The sequence below is a fragment of the Ammodytes marinus genome (assembly GCF_949987685.1).
Source record: "Ammodytes marinus genome assembly, chromosome: 20".
Taxonomy (NCBI): domain Eukaryota; kingdom Metazoa; phylum Chordata; class Actinopteri; order Uranoscopiformes; family Ammodytidae; genus Ammodytes; species Ammodytes marinus.
The window spans coordinates 9,498,140-9,523,461 of NC_137224.1; the positions used below are offsets into that span (position 1 = coordinate 9,498,140).

The 25,322-nt window shown below is 40.8% G+C and overlaps 1 protein-coding gene across 1 annotated transcript in view; it reads left to right on the forward strand.

The window, feature by feature from the left end:
• Positions 1-1,291: 1,291 nt before the first annotated feature.
• The window catches only part of kcnh4b (potassium voltage-gated channel, subfamily H (eag-related), member 4b), a gene marked incomplete at both ends in the record, with an annotated part of 34,278 nt that continues 10,247 nt past the window's right edge, over positions 1,292-25,322 (forward strand). The window contains 8 exons of the mRNA XM_080049740.1: positions 1,292-1,367; positions 10,402-10,635; positions 11,931-12,062; positions 12,430-12,554; positions 19,443-19,683; positions 20,282-20,439; positions 22,507-22,708; positions 24,087-24,281. Of these exons, the coding sequence (XP_079905866.1) occupies positions 1,292-1,367; positions 10,402-10,635; positions 11,931-12,062; positions 12,430-12,554; positions 19,443-19,683; positions 20,282-20,439; positions 22,507-22,708; positions 24,087-24,281 (1,363 nt within the window). The remainder of the gene's footprint in view (positions 1,368-10,401; positions 10,636-11,930; positions 12,063-12,429; positions 12,555-19,442; positions 19,684-20,281; positions 20,440-22,506; positions 22,709-24,086; positions 24,282-25,322) is intronic.

Sequence of the window (25,322 nt, forward strand, 5' to 3'; positions counted from 1 at the left end):
ACTTTCACTTCTCCCTAGAGGCATTTCTCTCTTTGGCTGAGCTGCGGAGACTGCTTGGGTCAAAGTGAGTTAAGACGCGACGATTCTTTAGTGTGTTTAGCATCAAGTCTTGGTGAAAAACATCTCAGGGCTTATCCTTTTAATCTGCTCTCAGCATCTTTTGTCCCAGAGCCTTAATTCTTCTCATGGAGAATATAGTAGGGCCCGTGAGGGCAGCAGCTCATACCAGAAGAGACACATTTCAAGCTGCAATACTCTAGGAATGGTCTTTAAGGGCTATACAATCCTTGCAAAGATATGCAAGAAAAACATATAATCTGAATTTGCCACCCCCACCTATCCTCAATTTCACAATGTCCCCGGTGTTACACTTCCGTGGTGAAAAAAAGCCCACAATAGCACACGGTCCAACGGAATACAACAACCTGCATAGACCGACATGCAGGTGATCCATCTTTCCTTGATTTGCAGTCATGCACACAAAGGCCATGTGCAGATAGCTGCACTGTGGGGTGTAATGCTGCTGTCAGCTGCTCCAAAAGCACCCCCTCCCTCCTTCCTTTGCCTCTCCCTTTCTTTCTTTCACTCTCTCTGTCTATATCCCCACCAGTGATGAAAACAGGTCCCTTCAGAGGATGCCAGCATCTCATTGGCTGGGATATCACAGGAGTGTATGGGAGCGAGAGAGAAAGAGAGAGAGAGAGAGAGAGAGAGAGAGAGAGAGAGAGAGAAGATGCAACTACTCTGCCACAGCATCATGGGCAGAGTGCTGAGCTGAGAGATGTGGACACATACACATGTCATTTTTCCTCTTACAAATTCTTGGTATATAGATGAAAAGTGTGGTAGACTTAGAGGGTAACTTCCTACATGTTGCTTATGGAAGGAGCTCTTTGTCTGACAGGTGCAGACGATCAACAGCTGGGTCGACTGATCTGAAGCCCTCTGGATCTCACGACACCTGGACCTCCTCGTGGACTGAGCAGCTGCCGGTGATTCTTTCTTTTCATTTTCCACTCATTGAGTTTTAACACACACTCATGAACTTCGGCTAGGTTGGAGTGAACTATTTTTAGTATTTCCAGACTGCATTATTGTCTTTGGTGGAGAGGCATTGCCTGGAGAGGGCTGGCTTCCTTTACTGTAAATGTGTGTCTCTGTGGCCAGCACTGGACTGCCACCCTCAGAGTCTCCTCCTGCACCTGCTGAGAGCCCCACTGAAACAACTTGCCCTGCCTCTGGGATGCTGTGACCTCCAGCCAACTGTTGGCCGTCCAGTATCTGGGTTGAGATGCCGGTGATGAAGGGCCTCCTTGCCCCTCAAAACACCTTTCTGGACACCATCGCTACGCGATTCGACGGCACCCGTAAGTACGATGGAAACACTCTGCCAAAGCGTTGTTTTGGTACTTATTCTGCTCCTGTCAACATGAGTGAAATCAGGGTGACCAAGGAGTTCACTTTGCTGCCGATGTAATTGTAATGCAATTGCTTTGATTCCGACAAGGTACATTTGTTGCATGACCTCTTCCCTCATTACCTGCAAGCTCTGCAGTGTATCCTATCTAATGACGGCAGAAAAATACTGTAAAAAAAGGAATGAAAATGAATACATTCACACTTAGGAAGGATATCATCCCAGGAAATAGGAAAGACTTGCCCGCTAGCAAAACACTGAATGACTAAAGCAATATCTCCTGGTGTGGTTGTATTTGGGGGAATTTTGTTTTAATTTAAAAAAAAATGTTGTCATTCAAGTTGTCGTGGTTTCCGTTCTTTTACAAAGCTGCTCTTTTCTGCTTTCTGCATTGTGACTCTTGTTTTGAACCTTGTGCCATCTCAGGGGAGGTTGTGGCTCGTTTGTAAACCGTAGGGATGTCTGTGTTTGCACGCTAGTTCAATGTTGCCCGTCCTCCCTCTGCTAGTCAAGGCAGCCTGAATGAACGGGCTTGCTCGCAGTATCTCTCTGAGCTGCGTCTAGGTTCAAATTGGGCCAAACAAACACAGGGAAAAGGGTGCTATCGCTGTGTAATTGATACATTGGGTGTGCAATTATAGCGTTCACTTGTGTGTCAGCCATTATAATGAGGTGTTAGGGGATCTCTGAAGAGCCTGAAAGACACTGACACATTGCTCTTCAGGAATTGTCCTCATATCTTTAACACTGACTGTAGTTCAAGGTATAAATGAAGAGGTTTGTGAGATGGGAAGGCACAAACACTGAATTAAGAGATGACATAAGTACTGCACAGTTCAGCTGGGGGTCCAGAGGCCGTGCCCCCATGTTGCATCTTGCCTTCTGAACAGCCCTTGAGCAAAACATGAACTCCCTGTTAACTCCACTGGTTGAAACTCCCAGTGGAAGAGAAGAAAACACTTCCCTTATGGGCTCAGTGTCTTTTCCAATGTGTAACACCATGTATCAACAAACTACAGAATCTATTAGTAACGCCCTTCTATGCACTATCAAAACTTTCCTGATCTGTCTTTTATCCGATATTGATCTTAATATCTAAAAACAAGGGTGACAGGATGGGTTGCGGTATTTCTGCCCTGAATATCAACAGTCCTGAGGCACTTATGTGGCACTGGACAGTACAGTTGGGCCCACATCCACCACTGCATGTCAATTTTACACTGCTACAAATGATTAAATATTGTCAACAGTCATGGAGACTGTTAAAACTCTGCCTTACTTTGGCGTTTTGTTCATGCACTCTCCTGCACGCTCATGATTAAATAGACAAATGAAGGCAGAGCAATAGGAAGCTGAGACAAAGACTAATTTGAGCAGCAGGATACACGTCCTTGCAACTAACTACGTACCAGTTTTTGCCACTTTCCAAGCCATTCCCAAAGATACTGTGGGGTTCCTAGAGGAAAGTGCCCGCGGCTGAAAATAGCTTCCTTCCTGTTGCCAGGGCGACAGGGTCCCACCACTTGACACGAATGATGCTTGACCACTTTGGTCTTTGGAAAAAGATGGTCCGCTAAAGAGAAAACACTCAAACTTGCTTTCCAATCAAGGACTTTTAAAATGCAGCTGGTCTCTTGTTTTTCGGAAAGGCGCATCTTAAAACAAGTGGCATTGTGGGTCGTGCAGCTGCGATCCCTTTTCAGTATATAGTCAAACCTGCTGCAGCTAAAGGTTTGCTTACCAACAACAATTTGGCACGATAAACAGCCCTAAAACTCTTATTAGATATATAATCCCCAAGTCCCCCGTCATTAAAAAAAAATGTGCTTGGATATCTGACTGAAAGCTTTGCACTAGAGGTTTTACCATCCATCTGCTTTTTACACAACTAATATCTGAGATTCAGTCGTGCACCAATTAGCATGATTAATGAATCACGGTTCAGTTCAGTATACAGCATACATAAACCTAAGTAGGGGGAAACAATACTCAACAAATTACAATTCAAAGTAGGGTAAAACATACCTTGAAAGTCTTTGAATATTTGATTAAATTTTCTTTTCCACTTAGAATCCTCCAGGAGCAAGAAATAAACTTAAAGTGTTAACGGTAGGGTAAACAGTTACCCTGGAAATCCAAAATATGTCAAACATAACCTCTGTTACACAGTTTAAGTACTTGTCAGAACTGCTGACTGAGCAGCAGTTAAAGACAGAGTCCCTCTTAAAAGTATTGTTATTTTTAAAAGGTAAAATGTATACAAAAAGATTATTAATGTAATGTAATTATCCAATTACATTTATTTAGCAGTGTGTCCATCCCTATGCTTACTCAGACAGCACCACACTGTGCAGAGCATAACTTGAAGGAAGCCCCTCCATGGCATTTGTTGGTTTGTTGTTGGTTATGTGCAGCAGTTAGTCAAGCCCACAAAAATATTGATCAGACTGAGGTTGAAAAAAACTAAAAGCAATTTTAAGATGATTTTAGTTTAAAAGTTCCTCAACTGAAAAAAGTGTGTGTGTGTGTGTGTGTGTGTGTGTGTGTGTGTGTGTGTGTGTGTGTGTGTGTGTGTGTGTGTGTGTGTGTGTGTGTGTGTGTGTGTGTGTGTGTGTGTGTGTGTGTGTGTGTGTGTGTGTGTGTGTGTGTGTGTGTGTGTGTGTGTGTGGCATATAGAGCTGTTAAGCGGAAGTGGCAGAATTACGGGGCATGGGGCCTATCGGCTGAAAAAAAATTAATGGGTGTCTATGGAAAGTAATCTACTATTTTCTGGTCCCAGTCATTAAATGCCTTGGATTACATATATGTTTTGTATGGGTCTAAATGATAATTTTTCATGTGAAGAGTTTGACGGTATGTTGTATGATTATTCGTCTAACGGCTTTTGAAAAAATGTTACGAGAACAACTACAAGTCTTGTTGCCTCTGTGACGTCACCTCAACACATTCCCTCCACTTCTCGACTGACAGTGCTAATGCTAATGCTAATGGCTGGCGTGGACAACGCCAACAATCTCCCCACTCGAGAAATTGAAACTCTCCACATGTCCACTTGTGTAGTGGTTTTCGCCACGCTGAAGACTTTTGTCTTGTCCTTGAAAGAAGGCAGTGAAGTGCATTATTGACAGCCATGTTTCGGAGCTAAGCCGGTGCAAGTGGTGGTGACGTATATCATAAGCGTCAAGAGCAGCGAAGAGCTGTAGTCCACAAAAGCGCTCTGCACAAAACCTGACCGTATCCAGCTTCTACTCCCTAAATTGTTCCATTCTTTGCACGAAAAAATACCATCTAAATCCATACAAAACATATGTGTAATCGAAGGCATTTCATGACTGGGACCAGAAAATGATAAATTTCTTTCCATTGACTACCGTTGTAATTTTTCGAGCCGATAGGCCCCATACCCCGGAAGTAAGGGACTTCCGCTTAACAGCTCTATACAAGCAAAATGTCAGAACAGGTTCAGTCAGTAACCTTTGGCACTGCACAGCACAGCATTAGGCTCACAGCAATGTCAGCAATCCTGTTTTGTGTGTGTGTGTGTGTGTGTGTGTGTGTGTGTGTGTGTGTGTGTGTGTGTGTGTGTGTCTCTGTCTATTTTAAAGGGCTGTTTGGGTGTTAAAAAAAGGTATTAAGCTATTATTATCAAGTATGAATTAGGTTAGGGTTAATGTAAGGGATGGGGTAAGGCATTTAGTTTGTTGGTTACGGTTAGGCTAAGGGGCTAGGGAATGCATTATGTCAATGAGTGTCCTCACACAATTGTGTGTGTATGTGTGTGGATGTGTGTGTGTGTAACAGCATACACGGCTGTCCTTTGCACCCATCCCCACTTCCCACAGCTCCTTTACAAGACCTCCCCAGCAGCAATTTTAAATTGACAGCAGTATTCGCCATGTTGTGCTGTGTAACCACAGGGCAGCTGCAGGCAGAGATAAGAACCGTGTTTATTTTCCCCCTAAAACACTCTTCGGTCATATAACGACCAAATAACCGAAGGAGGAGACGAGGGAACTGTCAGATATAACCTTATGGAGCTCATTGTTGCCCAGATGATAAACAGGTCTTAATAGGCAGCTGCAAAGGCCAGAACACTGCACACAGAGGCCAGCGGATAGCCGAAGCAGTTAGGTGGCTTTTTCTTCTTTGCTGCTTCTTTCGAATCTCCAGATATTTTAGTTTCACAGGAGCTCAGTTAGCTCTAAGCATTGATTTGGCCTCATCCGAAAGTCTTTAACTGATACTCAGATCATGCAGTCATTGAAGGATTTGGTGGTTTGATCATTGGATCCTGTATGTTTCTGAGTAAGACACTAAAATCTAAATCTGCTCTTGAGGTGCATGTCTGCATCTTGCCTGCATGACATCTCCCCCTCCATGGCTGTGGGAATGTAGGTGTGAGTGGGTGTGACGCTTTGTAAAGCGCCATTTTCAGAATAAAAGCACTATACATGCTGTCTTTTTTTAGGATTCAGATCACGACAGCACAGATACATTAGTCAAACAAGCCCTGAATGATCTACTTATGTTTAGGAAATGCTATTACTAATTGCTAGATAGCAGAATATACAAGTGATTGATGATTTACACTGACTCTCCTCATGTCTGCAGTCCCTTTCCCCTGCAGGTCCACTTCCCCTTGCACTTTGCCCCAATTAGTAATTACATGCTGCTGGTAGAAAATTAGCTGCTGGGGCAGTGGCCAAGCCTCTTGGGCTTCAACTGTCCTTTTCATACACTAGAGTAACTCACGCAACATTGACATAAGGCAGCAGGCTTGTTTTGTGGTTAGCCGTAGCATGTAGCGTCATCATGTCGGATTTAAGTTGTAGCAAGTCAGCACAGATGTGTAATTAAGGAAGCGGGCGCAGCGGACAGTCAACGCAATATCCCTGAGAGGATTATGGCCTAAGAATTTAGGCAGCCACAATCTCGCATACACGCACACGTACAGGCACACACACACACAAACACACACATTTGCGCTGAATTGCTTGTGTACAAAGTTACCGGAGGAGAAATAAGTATAGCCTTGTAGAAGATGAAGTAAAATGCTGTTTTTTTTCAATAGCAACATCTTAATGATGACTTTGGGAATTACAGTTATATTTTTTACATTTTGGAAGATCGTTTATTTGCTTTCTTTGCTAGAGTTAAATTAGAAGATGTCATGTGGGGTACGTTAAATATGTAGCTGGAGCCAACAGCCAGAGACTGGAAATAGGGGGAGCATATAGCCTGTCTTAGTCCAAATGTTACAAAATCAGTTTTTCTGCTCTTTTTTAGTGTAACATCAAAAGAGCTAAAACCTTTGAATCATATAAAGTCTTTAATTTCAAACATCAACTAAAATAAAACTGCTCTGAATCATGCAGAGAACTTCACTCATCTCAAGCAGTGCAGCTTGCTTTCCTCCATACACAGCATAAAAGTTATTCACCATTGTTGCTTGTTGGTTTTAAAACATCCTTACAAAGTGATTAATGACTACACATGCACTTGACCTATTTGAGAACCGATTTAGCGGATGCTGAGTAGAGATGCTACTATTCTTAGGTAGCATCACATAAACCACCGATGGATGTGGTTGTTCTCTAACACATGCTGGCTCACTGAGTGTTATATAGAAAATGAAAAAGAATGTTTGGCATGTTTGTTTGTTTTTTTCAACTGGACCGGTTATCACATGTGCTTAGCTATTCTTTCCAGAGCAATTATTTTGTGAATTTTTGTGATGTTAAAATTGACAGAGTTCCAGAGCATTGTAACATATCATAGAAAAGAGCTTATACGTCACAAAAAGCCACAGTTGAAACCAATGGAACACAAAAATCTGCTCCAGGCTAAAGAACTGAAGAAATATCTCAGTTTCTCCATGTTGAAGTCTGGAGGAACAGCAACTGTAGGAAAGCATAGCAAAGGCATAACAACGTCCTTGCCTGTTGATGGATCCGACTAATGCCTGTCTCTTCCTGTAATTCCACAGTGACAGTTTAGTTGCTGCTCACTGCACACCCAAGAAAAGTTGTCACCGCTCAGAATAGACATCCCCTATGGACTGCTTTCTGCTTAGTCCTGCCAATTAAAGTGCTAGATGGTGGAAAGCAGCTGCTTAATACTCCTCCTTCTTAGGCTCGCTCGCTATCCGCGGAGTCGGTAGAATTCAAACTGGTCTTTGTGTGTGGTGCGCTGCCTCTCAGCTCAGCATTCAAGAAAAGCTGGAGTCTGAATCTTTTTAGTTAAGCGGTAGAAAAAAGTCAGTTACTGTGGGATGAAGTTTGATGTGTCAGTAGTACTGACTTTTGCAAAGAATTATGCATCGCTATTTATTTTAATATTTAATTACAATTAACCTTACATATACAAATGGGTGGCCTTTTTAAGAGAATATGTGATGAAATTATATTTTATTACCTTCACACATGTATTGACACAATAACACACCCTTCAAGCTGCATAGGTTAACTGCACACTTTGAGATATTTTCAATACCTTAACACACTGAATGAAACAATTTAATGCATAAAAACGAGTGAGCAGGCTAGCAGTCAATTACTAAAGGTGATTTATATACGTGTGAAATGTACCGCTTGTGTCCAAAACAAAGAAAAAACTGAGAAATGTCCAAACATTGCCAATTCCAGCATCACAACAGTATGTCTTGTATGGATTCACACGTGCCACCATGGATCCGGCACAGCCCACTGTGTCTTTCTGTGATTAAATAGTTTTCCACAAGCATTAAGTAAAAGGGGCAAGATGAAAGGGTACTGTACTGGGGCCCATTTGATGGGGCTGTGGGAGTACATCAGACAGAAGAAGGTTGGGAATGTCTGTTTTATTTTATCCATGCTGTTGCCGCAGATAATGGAAATAACAGGACAAAACAATTAACTTCTAAAGTTTAAAGCTGGTGTTTTTGTTGGCTCAGCTTTTGTATCTGGCCATTTATCAAGCTGTGGGATATTATTTTCTCTGTGAAGGGTATGCTTTGATCATTAAATACTGCAAAATTAATGAAGTGGAAGTCGATCAATTAGTGTTGTTCTTGCACCACTGAGCATGCTGCTGTGTATTCTGCTTTGAAATGTTAAAAGTGAAGAAGTGAATAGCCATCGCTTACAGTGTACTTTATTTCAAAGATCCTTCCTCCAGTAGCTCTGGCATACAAAGAAGCCACACTGTAGCAAGAACCAGCTTTGGCTTATCAAGGTCACACAAGTCTACCGAGGCCAAAAGGGAAGTCAAACTAGTACTACATTTGTCACATGGATAAAAATATTGGTATAATATCTGTGAATGCTGCAGCCTGAAGTTACTGGGATTAGATCTCAGAAAAGAGGGCTGGTGTTGGTAGTTTATGTCCAGCAGACAGAATGTAGCAAAATACAGCCCAAAATAAACTCAAAAAAGCACAGCACATGGTACATGCATATAGGCCTGCTGCTTGAGAACTGTCCAAGGTGCTGAAATCAGGGCAAGAAACAATGAAGAGGCAAAGCAAAGATATTTTGCTGCTGTATGAACAGGATAAGTGGAGCACCATTTCCACATCATATGATTCACATGATATTAAAAACCTTCACACACAAGATTAATATGCCATGGAGACATTTTTCGATATAATATCAGCCGAACATGCAATGAACAGGTGAAAGAAAAAGAAAAGAGGCCGCTGACAATAATCCAGTGTTTTATTGGATTTTTTAAATTGGGTTCTGTGGTGGCAGATATTGAATGTTGGAATGCTTATTAATGTAATAGGAAACATTGTATTTATCTTGTATTACTCCTGTATGTCTAAGGTTAAATTCCTCAAATGTGTATTGAAGAGTACTCAGACTGTACCTCCCCAACCCTCCCCCCTCCCTTGGATACCCCCCCTGCAACAGTAAACAGTCTGTCTCTGAATTGAATAAATATTTAATGAGAAGCTACTTCCATAAGCTTTACAGTGAAATTATGTTGTATAGTTTGAAAACATAAAAAAGGAGCAGCATAACCAAACGCCCTTTTCCCCAGTTCAGTACAAACTTTTGGGACAGTAAGTAGGAACAAATATGTGAAATTGGTGAGTTTTCAAAACTAGAGTGAGCTGTTTTTATATCGTGCTGTGCGCAACCCAGGAGTCCTGACCGCCACCAGCAACATGTTGGCCCAGGGAAATTAATTGAGCCTTAGAATTGAGTCAACGTCAAAGTCTGATTCATGTTTTACTTTGAACTCGTAAACTAGCTAAACTAAACTCCCAAAGCTTTGACATCATTTCAAAGCGCTTAACTGACTTTGATCCTGGTGAAAAGAACTAACTTGCAACAAACTTAAGACTAAAACCTTAGTAACTCAATGGCAGTTCAGGCAGATTTGATGAAAACATGGTAACACTTTATAATAACTATCCGTTGTAACTCGTTAATAGATCATTAGTAAACTCTTAATTAATGATTATTAATGATTTGTTAAGTGTTTGTTAGCAGTTTGTTAAGGATTTATAACAATGGTAGATAGTTAATAGCTTAATAATTGAATCAGTTCATCTGGGAGGTAATCCGAGATTAATTGATCACGTCACGTTCAAGTCTATGGCATGCACAGTGTGTATTGAGTTTATTTAAAAATATTTGAAAATGGGGCTGCCCTCAGTTGCCGATGCACTGTGTATAGTCTATAGCCTATTTCAGCCTCGTCGGTATCTCGGATTACCTCCCAGATGAACTGATTCAATTATTAAGCTATTAACTATCTACCATTGTTATAAATCCTTAACAAACTGCTAACGAACACTTAACAAATCATTAATAATCATTAATTAAGAGTTTACTAATGATCTATTAACGAGTTACAACGGATAGTTATTATAAAGTGTTACCGAAAACATTTAAATAAGTGCACATTTCTGGTTCATCACATTGGCCTTAAATGTCCAGACATTCAGTTATTCCTGCTACTTGGTGCTAACCCCTTTTTCATCTCCACACACACAGACAGTAACTTCCTGTTGGGTAATGCCCAGGGTCAACGCGGCTACCCCATTGTCTACTGCTCAGATGGCTTCTGTGAACTGACGGGCTTCACCAGAACCGAGGTGATGCAGAAGAACTGCAGCTGCAGCTTCCTGTACGGAGCTGACACCAGCGAGCACGTGGCCCTGCTGATGGAGAAGGCTATAGAGGGCCGAGAGGAGTACCAGGCCGAGGTCCACTTCTACAAGAAAGATGGTGCGGGGGAAACTTTTTCTACTTGTTTTCACTTGTAGATGTTAGCACACATATACATTTGCTTCATTTAAAAGTATAATGTTATCTGGCAAATAATGTTCCTATTCTGGTATATTCTAATTCTGATTGAAAACATTTGTATTCCTCATTATCATAAAGAGCACACTTGTTTTTAAGTTGAAGCCGAACATTTCTGTTGAATTATGAATCTCCACAAGGCAAATTTTATAGCAGGTCAGAAGTGCAATACTGGCTTTTTGGGTTGAGTTAGTGCTCATTAGCATTACCAAAAAACAATTGGATCGAGTGAAAATTTAAAGTCTTAGTGATTTGTTCAAAATACATGTAAAAGATGCTAAATGGAGAAATATTGTGTGCTGGAATAACAAGCTCAAAGTCACTCTCAATTACAAGTCATTTGCTACATCCTGTCGCTGTGTGTGTGTTTGAAACCTGAATGTCTAGCTAATCAGCAAAATAAGCTGTCACGCATGAAAAGGGAACATACAACACTGTTTAAGCCTCTCTGATGGGCACACAGGATTATGTTCCCTTAAAAGAGACTGCAGCGTTAGTGTGAGAACCGCTAATAATGCTGATGGATTACCAAATGAAGTGTAGGTGAGAAATGCATCTTGTTTTTCTAACAGTGCTGTACGTAAGTAACAGTGAGGCATTGCCACTACAATCACCAAGATCATTTGTAACCCCTAAAAAATATAATAATGCCCACTTGTTTGCACTAAACACAGACAAATAGATTCTTTTCATGTATTCACACCCAGAGCCTTGTGCTAAAACGCCACCATGTACACTGTTTTCTTCTCTCTATGCCTGACACACACACACACACACACACACACACACACACACACACATACACACACACACACACACACACAAAAGCACACTAGGGACGCTTTAAGAGATGTCAAACATCTGTTTGGTGGCAATGGCAGAGCAGTTTCTGCAGAGTTGCTAATGAGCATACTGGGTTATGGCAAGGTCTTGGATCTATGGTGCTCCCTCCCCGCCTTGTCATAACCAACTCCGTCTCTCTTGCTCTTCTACTTTCTGCACAATACTCCCGAACAATGATCCCTATCTAGTTAATGGTATATTTTTAGAAAGGTTACACCATACTTGACAGGTATCTGGGGCTCAGACATGGTCAGTGCTGACCTGGTGTGGAAAATTGCAGGCCTAGGGTGCGTGCGTCTATCCAGGATTTGCATTAATTTCCCCAAACTGGAGGAAAATTTAACTGAAAAACATTTCTGTTTTTTTGTTTCTAGGATTGGCCTTCTGGTGTCTGTTAGACATAGTGCCCATAAAAAACGAGAAGGGCGAAATGGTCCTCTTCCTCTTCTCATTCAAGGACATCACCGACACCTATGGAAGGTGCCTCCACAACAGCAAAAAGGAAGGTAAGACTACAAGCCTTGTTTACAAAAAATAAAGTCCGGTTATTTGCTTATTTTGGGGATGATTTATGAGCGGGTGATACTTGGGGCCCCCGGCTTTCATTTTGTCCGTGCGCTCTTGTTCATCACTGTCACATTCTACCCTGCAATTGTGTTTGGGCTACCTTTTGTCTGCTGAACTCAGACAATACATTTACATTGGGTAGTTTGATTCTGGCAGCCTTACTGTAACAGGAGAATCTAGTCAGCATAAAAAACCTAAACGAGTTCACTCAAATACACTACATTTGCATCATGTGTTCTTTATATAAACACTTTGAAAAAATAAGTACAAAGTTTCCCTACACTGATCTAAGTGACTGTACAACAGGTTTTGATGACAAGCGGCACAGGAGAAAGGGCAGCACACACTTCAGCGAGGCCCGGAGGCGAGGACGCACCATGTTGTACCACCTGACCAGCACCTTCTCCAGTGGGGGCAAAGGCCTTGACAACGTGAGTCATTTTATTAATACTTACCGACTGAGATGGTCATTTTATGTGTGGCGTGACATTCCCTATATACACTCTGGAGTTACTTAGACATGCCCCAACCTCAATCTTGAGCTTGGATTATTAATATTGATATCTAAAATAAAAAGAGGTTTTAGCGGGAAAATATGATTGAACTTTTGACAGAGATGCTCAGAGTGTGGCTTATCTCAGTGGAGAATTCATCAAATGGGTTTACTACTTTAAGTCTCCTGATTGGTTTTATTCTTTTTTGTTGCTTGGTGACTTTAAATGGACATGGTGACTGTGGCAGCAATGGTAGGCTCCGAGGCACAAGATTGTTAAGGTTTGTTTGGCCGTAGGGGAAGCCTAGATGCATCACCGTCACTATTTTTTGCTGGGGATTGTCTCGACATGCCGACAATTCGCCAGTAGGAGCTGCTACGTGATGTAGGACATTATGTCACCAGCACTACCGTGTTGCCTTAAATTGCCTAATATTTCTATGCTGCATCAAATTTATTTTGATTTATTTCTTTAAGATTTTCCTCTTTTTTTTCAACCCATTCCAGATACATGTGTCATGTTGCCCGTGCAATCACTTGCTTTTTCTGTCTTTGTTGTATTTTGGTGTTTCAAGTGCATTAACAGGCTATTTGCTCTAGTAAAATAGATAGACCTTTGTTAACTTTGAATACTTAAGTTAGAAGCCAAGCTCTAATCAATGTAAATCATGAGAACGAGCTCTTGTTTTTTTTGCACTCTGACACAAATGGGAGCATTTTATTTTCTAGCAGAGCAACATTTTGAGATAATCTCGCTCCCTTTATAGCAGAGGCTCAGTTAGCAACCGGGTCTGTGCTCAAACTGGTCCTTCACAATGTGGCGTTTCATCCCAGGGGGCTACAAAGCAATTGAAGACTAAATTAATAACTAGTGTGCAACAGGTGTAATTCATGGGGCATTTAAAATTAAAACCCTGATTTAAAAGATAGGTTGTTGTGTATTTTGGGGGGTTTCGTTAACATTTTAGATGCCTGAAACTAAAGCACTAGTTCATTTTGGCACTAAATATTGAGAAGCCCAAAACAATTTTGCCATGAAGAGGCACTATTTTTCAAAGTGCCTTTACCATTTTAATGAGATGCTCCTTACCTGAAAGCAAATTCTGAGATTCCCCTCCACAGTGCTGATGAAGACATTGAAACAACCTGTGAAAACAGGTTGAGAATCTGACTTGAAAATGGCCTTTTGGACACTTTCAGTGCCTGGCGAAAAGTGTTTGCGAACTCTAGACATGTTAACAACATACATCAATAAGCCATTTATTATACACAGAAAAAACTGTGAATGTCAGAATAGCACATTTTGTCAGGAATGAAGAAAATAAGACATTTTGTTCCTAATAAAGGCACATTTATAAATGAAAATACACGTAACTAGGGATTTAAAGGACAAAATTGACTAAAATGAAAGGTAGAAGTTTTTATGATTGACACATCTCTGAAATTAAAACATAGTCTCATTAAAAACCTCTAGGATTAGCTGCTTCTCTCATTTTCATATCATTAATAAATGATAAACGTTAAAGCTTAGCTGTTGTGTTCAGAGGCCTTGTAGTGGGAATCATTGTTGTTGTCCCCCCCCCACCACCACTGCTCTACTTCCAATCCCAACTCACATAATGGAACTGTTCATTGACACAACACCTGTTATAATAGTGGGCACTCATGCACTTCCACGAAAAAAAATTCACACATATACAACAGACAATAAATAATTGCTTGCCCTCTGAGGAGAGCAGAGAGAAGCATATGGCGAAACGTCAACACAATAAGAATCAGATGCACAATATTTATCATTCAAATGTATTCCGCTCTGAGCACGAGTCTGTTATTTGACACTAACACCGTTTCTCTCTCTCTCACACACACACACACACACACACACACACACACGCACACACACACACACACACACACACACACATAGACCATTTTAACAAGCAGAGTTAATATGTTCACAGGAGCCTGCTTCCTGTCTTTCGTATCCTCTCCTTTTCACACTGCTGGCAGTAAAGTGATAGTCTAATAAAGAAGGAAATGTTAGGAAGACGCCCCAATAAATGTAACTGTTGCACCAGTTCCTCTGTCACCATCACAACAGGGTTAAGAACAATAGACAATATTGTAGGGTAAATAAGTCAAATAAGTAGGCCTATATAGAGACAGTGCATGAAATAGGCCACGCCCATCGTGGGGGAAAACATTGAACAGCGCTCCATCCACTTTGTATTTAAGGAGACCCGTCTTCTGCAAACAAACTTAATTAAAATTTAATCAAACATCCATTTAAGAAAAAAATGTTACTTTCTTGAAAGCCACGACTCTTGTCTGTCTATATGAGCTGTTTTTGTGAAAAATTATTGAGTAATTTTCAATATTGAGGTGTTTTTGTCCGGTCGGACCCATCGTGGGGGAAACCGTTGAAAACCGTTCCATTCACTTTGTATTGAAGGAGACCTGTCTTCTGCAAACAAACTTAATTAAAACGTAATCAAACATCCATCTAACAAAAAACGTTACTTTCTTTAAAGCCACGACTCTTGTCTGTCCATACGAGCTGTTTTTGTGAAAGATTATTGAGTAATTTTCAATATTGAGGTGTTTTTTCCCGTCCGTGAGGATTAGCCTATGGTTAGCCTACAGCAGAAGGCTAACATTAGCCTAGCATACATTAGTTAAGAGTTTTGTCTCGATATTGAAAATTACTCAATACTTTTTCACCAAAACAGCTCGTATAGACAGACAAGAGTCATGGCTTTAAAGAAAGTAACGTGTATTTGTGAAAGGCATGTCGTATTACGTTTTTATTAAGTTTGTTTGCCGAATACGGGTATCATTCAATATAAAGTGAATGGAGCGCTGTGTATTGTTTTCCCCCACGATGGGCGTGGCCTCCGATTATGACGCGTTCCGCACTGTCTCTGAAGAAACAAAAACGAATAAAAAAAACTAACAAAAAAAAACGTTAGACCACGTTCTAAATCAGTTCGTACGTTAGATGAACCCGTAGGTAACCATAGCAACATTTGAACCTGAACGCCAGTTAGCTAGCTTAACTAATTATTAGTTGTAGAAAACTGAATACCGGTACAACAATTACGCCGAACTAAATTCATTACTAAAAGGAAAAAGCAGAGGGGGAAAATGTCCAGCGGTGCTAAAACATGGCTTCAAGTAAGTAAGAATAAAATAAGCCTACATTCTGAACTAGCTACTGTTTAACTTGCAAAGTTAATTGACTGGTCGCTAACGACACCCAGCCGGACACGTTCACCAGGCATATGGGGGTTTATATGTCCATGGGGTTTAACCAAGTCATTATTATCCAAAAAGTAACTTTTAACAATTGGAAAATCGAGAGGCATGCTCTGTACCTTCACCTCTCATCTCCTCTCTGCTGCTTTTCAAGCTGTCTCTCTTTCTTCCGCCGCTCCCTCTCAGCTCCTCTTGACTCCATCCCTCAGGATCCCGACTGTATCTGTCACTCAGTAGCCCATATTTTCTTGAACTATTCAATCATACCTTGCCTTGCACAACGCACATATTGAAGCCCTACATCCAATTCCAACCCTCCAGTAGACTACTCAATATTTCAAAAGTGGGAGAATCAGAATCTCAGAATGAACTGGAAACAATAAATGTGTAAAATATAGGCCTTTATGACACACGTTCAAATTATTGGAGAGAATATTCATGGAAGATTTTGATTAGGTATTTTATAGCACCACAAATTCAAAGTTAAGTCAAAGGAAAATCAAATAAACCATACTTAAAGGTTGGAGAGAATGTGGTGAAGAGAAAGCAAATCACTTTCATGTATTTTGGTCATGTAATGTGATGAAAAGTTTTTGGTAAAATAAATCTCCATAATCTTTGGTAGCCTACTGTTGTTAACAAAAACCCAGTGTGTCTGCTTCTAGGGAACATACCAGATGGAATTGAAAAGACTCCCAATTGTTTTTAATTATAAGGGTAGCAATAATTAAACAAATGAAAATAAATTGGTTATTTTTTTGTTTGTTTCTATTTGTTTTATGTCTATCTGTATTTATTTATTTATTATTGGTTTCTAGTTTAAATTATATTTTACATTTGCTATGTAATTGTTTCTTTAACTTGCAACTTAAATGCTAATTAATATAACCAAATAATCATATAACACTGACAAGGGAAATTTTTTTGGTATTCTCGATATGTTTTACTGATAATACCTTTTACATTTGTAAGGACGATTTTTTTACATTTGGATACACAACGTATAGCTAGATTTCAATATTTCTTTATTTCTCATGTTTATGCTCAATATAAACCGAAATAGTGTGTCACACTGTCGATTATTCAGTGCAATATATGAATATGAATAAAATATACTATTTTTATTTTTTTATTTTTTTTAAAGATATTTTTTGGGCATTTTTCATGCTTTATTGATAGTGTTAAGAGACCGAGGTGAAATGGGGCAGAGAGGGGAGTGACATGCAGAGAACGACCGCGGGCGGGAATCGAACCCGGGTCTGCTGCTGGGCCCGGCCTGGGGGGCGGGGGGGGACGCCCTACCAACTGAGCTAAGGGCGCCCCAAAAGATGCTACTTTAATTGAAGTAATGGATCACATTACCTGCTCTTCCACCGATGCCATAAGTTTTTTTCCTATTCTGTTTTCCCCCTCCATCTTTCTCTCACTTTGTCCATCTTTCAGTGGTAGAAGTAGTTGACTGACAATGTGTTTGTGCCTCCACACTACAACCAGCCACAAATACTCTGACTATACAGTATATCTTTTAATAAGAGGCACAGCAGGCATAACAACATTGACAGGGAGAAAGAGGTGGCAAGTCTGCTTCAAGTATCAATCATTTAAAGTGCAAAGATACGTAAATCACAAATGAAAATCAACTGATTTCAGGAGTGCCAAAGCATTGTGTGCATACTTTTATAAATGGTCATATCACCCACTGCACATCTCCTCCTTCGAAATAAATGGTTCAGCTTGATACTGAAGACTCTTTACCAAAACATAAATGTTCTGGCTGAGTAGTTTTTTTCGTCTGTTCTGGCAGTTTTGATTCAGTCAACCCATGAGTGTATCAGCTACTGTAACCATTCCAAGGCACACTGACAAGTAGCTCAAATTTAATTTCAAGCATTTCCCACGGGGAGAGCCATGCCTCTTTTCACTTTCATGCACTAGTGTCAAATAGCTATTAAGAAGAAAAATAGCTCTATCTGGAGGCGTATATATTTGTATTGTATGGTTTATATGGGTTGAATCTATTTGTATATTTAACTTAATGCTAACAAATTATGGGTATTAATTAACAGCAGAGGATTGTCTTGATGCATTTTATCAGTGCTTTAGCTCGAGGCATGCTGGGAGATGTAGTTGTGTAACAGTAAACTCTGGTCTCCAGCTGTAGCCGTGTGACATTTGGTCCCATGTGTTCCCGGCGGTGACAGGCTTTTCTTTTCTAATCATCTAGATGTGTCTGGCTAGAGTGCCAAAGGTCTTGTGGGCGTCCTGATCTCTGTGATTTAAGGCACATTTTAAAAAAAGAAGAAGAAAAAGGTCCCAGTTTAAATTGCTGGCATTGCTTGAACTATCCTTAAAAGGGCTGCAGCTGTTGATGACAGTCAGCAAGGCCAGAAGCCTTTTTCTTTTTTGAACTCACCAATCTTTTTATCTTTTGACCATTCAGATGCAATTCAGGGATAATACAATTTGTAAATTTTTACTCACAATATTATTTAATATACTAGCACACGTTTCACTGGGAACAATTTCAGCTTCATTCACTCAGTGGAGTGTAGTCTTGTGGCTCCTTGGCGTTGTTCTTCCTTTTCGAAGTGCATCAAAAGGTTTTTCATTGTGTCCCAATTACTTTCTTCCAAGTCAAGCAGGCATGCAGCTTCAGAGTGAGGCAACTCTCATGTTAAGACTTCATTAAGTAGCCTACACCTGTTTCTGAAGTGCCCACATTGTTCTTGGATGGATTACTGCTCATTTGTCTCCTCTTTCTGCCTCCCCTCTCACGGCTGTCAAAGGTATAATCGCTTCTCCTCCTGTCTCCCAAACATGGTTCAGGCTATTATGTGCCAAGTGCGTGGCCCCTTTTGGAGAACCTCAGTCTCATCTATGTACCGAAGGGATTCCCCACATTGGCAAAAGCAATTCATACTTTCTGAAATTGGATTTTCTCAATAAAAAATTAGATTAATAAGTGTGACCGCCGTCCAAAATAAAATCAGCTGATGGTTTCTAGTTTCCCTCATTTCCTGATAATGGCTCATCTACCTTTTGTACTGTACCACCTGCCACTGAAAGGCAGTAATGGCATTTGGAAGGATGAACTCAAGCCAAGGCCAAGTCATGTATATTTATTAGGTGTCATTGTTGGAAATGAGTTTCCCCCTCACTGACCACAGTGTTATCTCTATTATTTTGTGTTTTACGTTCATGACCATTACAATGTTTTATCACTGCCTATAGGAGGCTGTCAAAAATAGATAACAAGCAGGATTATCGTATCTCTTTCACATGAGTTACCTAACATACTAAATCATCATTGACATTTATTTAGCCTGTTTCTGCAAAATCTTGGGGCTGACATGTACCTCTCTGATTATCATTTATTTTCACAAAAATCCAATTCATGAATATCTGGTTATCAAGTTATTAATGCAGCATTTTCTTATATGCTTTGGGTATTTTGTGTATTTACCAACATAAGCTTGAAATTCAAGAGGCGGTTGGTGTGTGCATGTGTATCTCTGTCTAGGTGTGTATTTTTTACGCCCCCACACAATGACATCTAAATGTTCTCTTCCAGTCCATGATAGAAAAGCCTTCGATGCCGGAGTACAAGGTGGCATCGGTGAAGAAGTCGCGCTTCATCCTGCTCCACTACAGTGTGTCCAAAGCGCTGTGGGACTGGCTCATCCTGGTTGCCACTTTCTACGTGGCCGTCACCGTGCCCTTCGACGTCAGCTTCACATCGTACCCCGATGAGTTCACAAGTACAAATCTCGCTGTCATCCTGGATGCCACTGTGGAAGTGCTCTTTGTCCTAGGTGAGTGTTTAAATACGCCAAGGTGAAAAAAATGGCGTAGATTTCTGGGTGGATACAGGGGATATATCCTCCTCTATATTTAGAAGAGGTAAGGCTGGAAATTAACGGTTTGACACTCAAAATGCATCCTCTTTTTACCTACTTTTAGCTTAGCTTGCTAATTAAATTTGTATAGAGTGATGATGAGTCACCATCTCAGCAAATATTGACTGCTTGAATGACAGATGAGGTTTTGTTTCAAAAGCCTGTTATGTGCTAGACACATTCTGACTCCAAGGTTTGATGATCTGTCTACTAGACCCACTCATCCATATAGATACCGTAAAACTTGGACATATGGAGGGGGTGCTCCTGGTGTAGTGGTTAGAGCACTACACCAGGTTATTAAAAATAACAAAAAAACAAAGACATATACCAGATGTTTCATAATTTCCTCTGGTTTGGCCAAAACTGAGTTTTATCTTCTTGAGCATTTTTCTAGTGTTTTACCAGTGCAGTGTGTAATATGACTAATTTAACTTTAAATAATACTACCCTGTTCTCTTCCAGTTTTATTTACATGAATATGCCTGAGCTCTCCTTTCCTTTGTGTTTGCAGACATTATCCTTAACTTCCGTACCACCTATGTGAATGAGTCAGGGCAGGTGGTGTATGAAGCGCGTTCCATATTCATTCACTACTCCACCTCCTGGTTCTTTGTGGACCTGATGGCTGCCTTGCCCTTCGACCTGCTATATGTCTTTAAAATCTCAGTGGTGAGTACAACAGCTCAATGATATGCATTCCACAAGACTGCTATTTACTGCCTGCCTTGAGACGAGCAGGGGCAGACTTTTCATTAGGCAAAGGTAGGCAATTGCTTTGTGCCCCAACAAGCTACCAAGGGGCCCCATAAAATGCCTCTTAAACTTATCTTGGGGATTGTTTTTCATTTTTACTTTATGCTAATTAATGATTTATTTCCAACAATCCATACTCAAAAATGCCATCAGAATGCATCAGAGAAGCATGAGACAAACCAAACATTTTGTTGTGAGAAACTTGAGATCATAAGGCTGTAAACAATCAAGCAAAGAGTATTTAATCAAACAAATAGAGGCTTCATGTTCTGTGGATCCCAGAACATGAAGGTTCATAACTGATCCAGACAGCATGGTTGGTGGCTGGGTAAGAATGACAAAGTTCAGTACAGAAGTCAGCTTACTTATGGGTTGGCCCGTCCTATGAGGGAGGGGGGAAGGGGGGAGGCTCTGAGGCCGTTCGGACACAATTTATCTGACATCTTCACCCGTGCACATGTTTTCAGAGGAAACGGGACGAAATCGATGTAGTAAGCATGCCAGGCCAGCATTGGGCGGTACAAGGTAGTAGTAGATAGCTTTTCCGGTACAATTTGATGCATAAAACCTTACTGAAACCGAAAATTAATGCCACTAACGTTCATAAAGCGGTTGGTGTAAGCTTGGGGTTACAAGTATTGTAAATGACAAGCTTTCTGTCCTCTTATTTCACCGCATTGAACTCGTGAAAACAGAAGACATGCTGATAGTGAAGGGGCTTTGTGGGCGGCTACTTTTCCTGTTAGGCGTACTTCAAAATAAAAGTCAACTCACGTTTGTCCGGTGAAATGCTGTTAATGTTTAGCCAGTGAAATGCTTTTACTGTGAAGCCGTAGCCTTAATGCTCCTTTTGTTGAACAGTAACTTAACCGCTGCGCGCTGAACTATGGATAGTGTTTTTTAATGTAGAGAGAGCCGTGTACACACGTTTATTTTGCTAGAAAAAGCGGCAGAGCACAAATCTGGCGCGTGCATGGTATCAATAACTTACTAATAGACTACAGACTAAATTGGCGAGTGTTATAGGCCTATTTAAGCCCTGCACGTTATAGTGTCTTCTAACTTTATAACTCACGTGTGGGTATATGACAGCAAATGTTATAGACTATGCATACGTGAAGTGGAGCCGTGACGTCAGCGTTACCAGGGGAAATGTTTTCGTGTTCACATGAAACCAAAACCGTTGTGTTTTCCAAAAAATCCTCCCTGGGAGTAGATCTCAAAAACCTGCGGTTTCATGCCTGCGTTTGCTGTTTTCATGGACATGATATAGTGCAACCGCAGGAATTTTTCCGCGTTTGCACCGTTTCGTGTTGCCGTGAGAACAGGGCCTGAGATTTCTGTTTCAGTATTATACAAAGAAATACAATATTTCTCATTGCACTAATAAGCATTCTAACGTTTCAGTCAGGAGATATACAATATGCAATATTTCCCATTACAATTTTTATCATAACTACCAAAGGTAACTAACAACCGTTTCACAGTGGCAACAACAAAATACTAAAGAGCAGCAGCCATTAATATACGTATATTATTTATCTATATATATATAGGTATATATATAAATCTTAATGTAATGAATGGGAATGTATGCATTTCAATCTAATCTTAATTTGTTCAATCTTAATGTTTACATTACTGATTATTATTGTGAACTATCCATTGGACAAATTGTATTTTGATGCATTTGAATTTGAAGAAAATAATCTACATAGAGGTGGAGAGAAAAAAGAAGGTGAAGAGCCCATTGCCTGTGTTTTTGCCCTATGTCCCAAAATGACTAGATCTAGCCCCTGGTGATGAGTTCTCCCTGAATAGTGAATTCTACACAAGCTGATCAAATTCGTTTGATCAAAATAAGTCTCTGCATTTCCAAGCTGGGATATTCAGCTGTGTATATGTACAGTCAATCTGTGTGTAAGAGGATTGACTTTCTTTTTCCTGTCACTATGCCCCTCATACTGTTCTTGTCCTCCTAAGTCTTCGTTGGTCCACCTGCTGAAGAGTGTACGCTTGCTGCGCCTCCTTCGTCTGCTTCAGAAGCTGGACCGCTACTCCCAGTACACCGTCATGGTGCTGACCTTACTGATGTCTGTGTTTGCCCTGCTGGCCCACTGGATGGCGTGCATCTGGTTCATGATTGGACGCCATGAGTTAAAGTCCAAGGAGACCTGGGACATTGGTGAGTCTGATTGAAGCCTTGCTGAAGTGGATGCTGCTGAAGTATAAAGGACATCAGTGGAGTCAGCCATTCTGGATAATGCTTGTTTCCAAAATCACTTTTTTTCAATATCAGTGAATATCTGCTCACGATCCGCTACCTGTCCTTTACTGTGTGTGTGCTGAAAAACAATCTAATGTTAATACATATCCTAGGCTCTGTAAATGGGAATGTTGCCAGCTATGTCGGGTTAGCCTGTTTACATACCCTTTGTTTACATACCAGTTTACAGTGCCTAGGCTGTGTATTAACACCAGAGTTTTTTCAGTGCACACACAGTACGGACAGGGAGCAGATCGTGAGGAAATATTCACTGATTTTGACCAAAAAGTGATTTTGACAACAAGCTTTCATTAGAATCGCTGACTCTAGCTTTAATGTTTATATCCAGCAAAAGTAGAAAAAATAATATCTTCTGTCTCTGGTAAGGAAACATGTAGTTATAATTCCAACTGATTTGAACAATGTTCCATTATTTATTCATTGTTTTCACTGTGTCTCGTGGCAGGAAATAAATCTAATATTTTGTTAAACTATTAAATTATTAGCTTAATTACAGTGCTGCCATCCAGACTTTCAGTGACCGTGTTGCTTTGGTTTAGTTGTTTCCTTGTTTAAATAGGTCCATTGATTTGATTTTGCAAATACAGCGAATAGACATTTGTTGTGTCCGCACACAGCTATAAATAGTTGTGGCTCTTGGGCTATTGGGATGTCTAGCTCTGCTCAGTGGTGAGATGGTGGCTCTCTAATGAGGACTGTCTGACACCAGATCAAAAGCTGGTGTAAAAGAATTGTTGCTAGGAAGCAGCACACTGATTTCTTGTTTGTTTCACTGTTTGAAAGTGGTTCAACATGAATAATAAAAGAAATAAACATTATCAAAAACCGACTGGCTTCCATGACTGCCTTAGTCAGACCAAATAAATAGTATAACCATGTTTAGAATTATATAACCAACAAAATGACTACAAACAAGTGGTAAGTTTACTCCTGCTTCTTAACAGCCATAAAGTACAGTATATGATTTCTACACAACCATACTGTGGCATACTGCATGTCCAGTCTGTTGTGCAACATGTGTGTGTTTGTATTTGTATTTGTATTCCCTGTGTGACACACACACACACACACACACACACACACACACACACACACACACACACACACACACACACACATACACATAGATCCAAACATTCACCTTCCTTTTCTTTAACCAGGAGTTGCAGTACCAACTTGCCACTACCATGAGTTGACAGAAGATACACAAACAAAAAGTAAACATTACCTATAACCTTTTGACATTGTTCTCTCATTCTCTACCACCTCATTCAAGGGTGGCTCTTCGAGCTTGGCATACGTCTGGACACGCCCTACATCAACAGCACGATGGGCGGGCCATCAATGCGCAGCTCCTACATCGCTGCCCTTTACTTTACACTCACCAGCCTGACCAGTGTGGGCTTTGGCAATGTCTGTGCCAACACCGACTCTGAGAAGATCTTCTCCATCTGCACCATGCTTGTTGGCGGTAAGTCTGACACCTTGGCATCCTAGCATTACACTGCGTCTGTTTGGCACGCCAGTGAAACAAAATTCAGCAAGAAGTGGGTTGGATGGTTTGGCTGGCCAGTCATACACAGTTTGTTGCCATATTTTACATACTTATACACTGATCATTTTAGCTGAGGTGGCAATTATTGGTGCAACAGCCCAAAAGATATTTCTTTCATTATTTATTTTCTTAATGCTCTCAGACTAATAATGGCCGCGTTTCCCAGATTCGTTAAGAGCCTCTTTGGGCTAAGTACTTCTTTGGAGCGCTAAGAACGCTGTGAAAGAAAAATGCGTTTCCCAGATTTGTTCTTAGCGAAAGTAGCGGAACTGTAAGATGGAGCTGACCCACTCTTACAACCTTCTTAGCGACCAAATCATGCCGCGTCAGGGAAATTTATTTCCTCCACTTTTCGAATAAAATAAAACAATGCTCAATGCGGACCACTGGCGCAATAAACATAGACTAAAAAATGTTTTTAATGAATTACACGTTTACGTTTTCCACACACATGAGTTTATAGTACTACACATAAAAAAACATCAACAACCCTGTGGCATTTCACATATATCAAGGAAACAGATTTAATTGAACTCAGCTGAACCTCATCCAGAGCGGCTCCACCTGCTAAAAAGGCGTTGCCAAAGTCCACACGTGTGAGAAACCATGGCTGTAATACAACACATTCTCGCTGCGAACCAACAGCCTCGCCGTGCGCGAAGCCAGACGTTTTACATAAATGCATACGTGCTTCGGCACATCTCCCCACTGGACGTGCTATCAGACCAGGCCGTCCAGGCAAAGTACTGCCCCGTGCGGAGATCCAACGGCTGATCACTCTGGTGTCTCCACACATCCAGAGCAACCCGCTGCAATTTTCCCTTCAGCCCGAAGATGCAGCCCCTGGCTGCACAGCGTTTTTAGGAACATATCAACCTTTTCTGAGGTCCAACAACCCCAGCCCCTACCTCTTCACCACCAGTCACCAAGCACTGAGCACTAAACCATAAACCCACA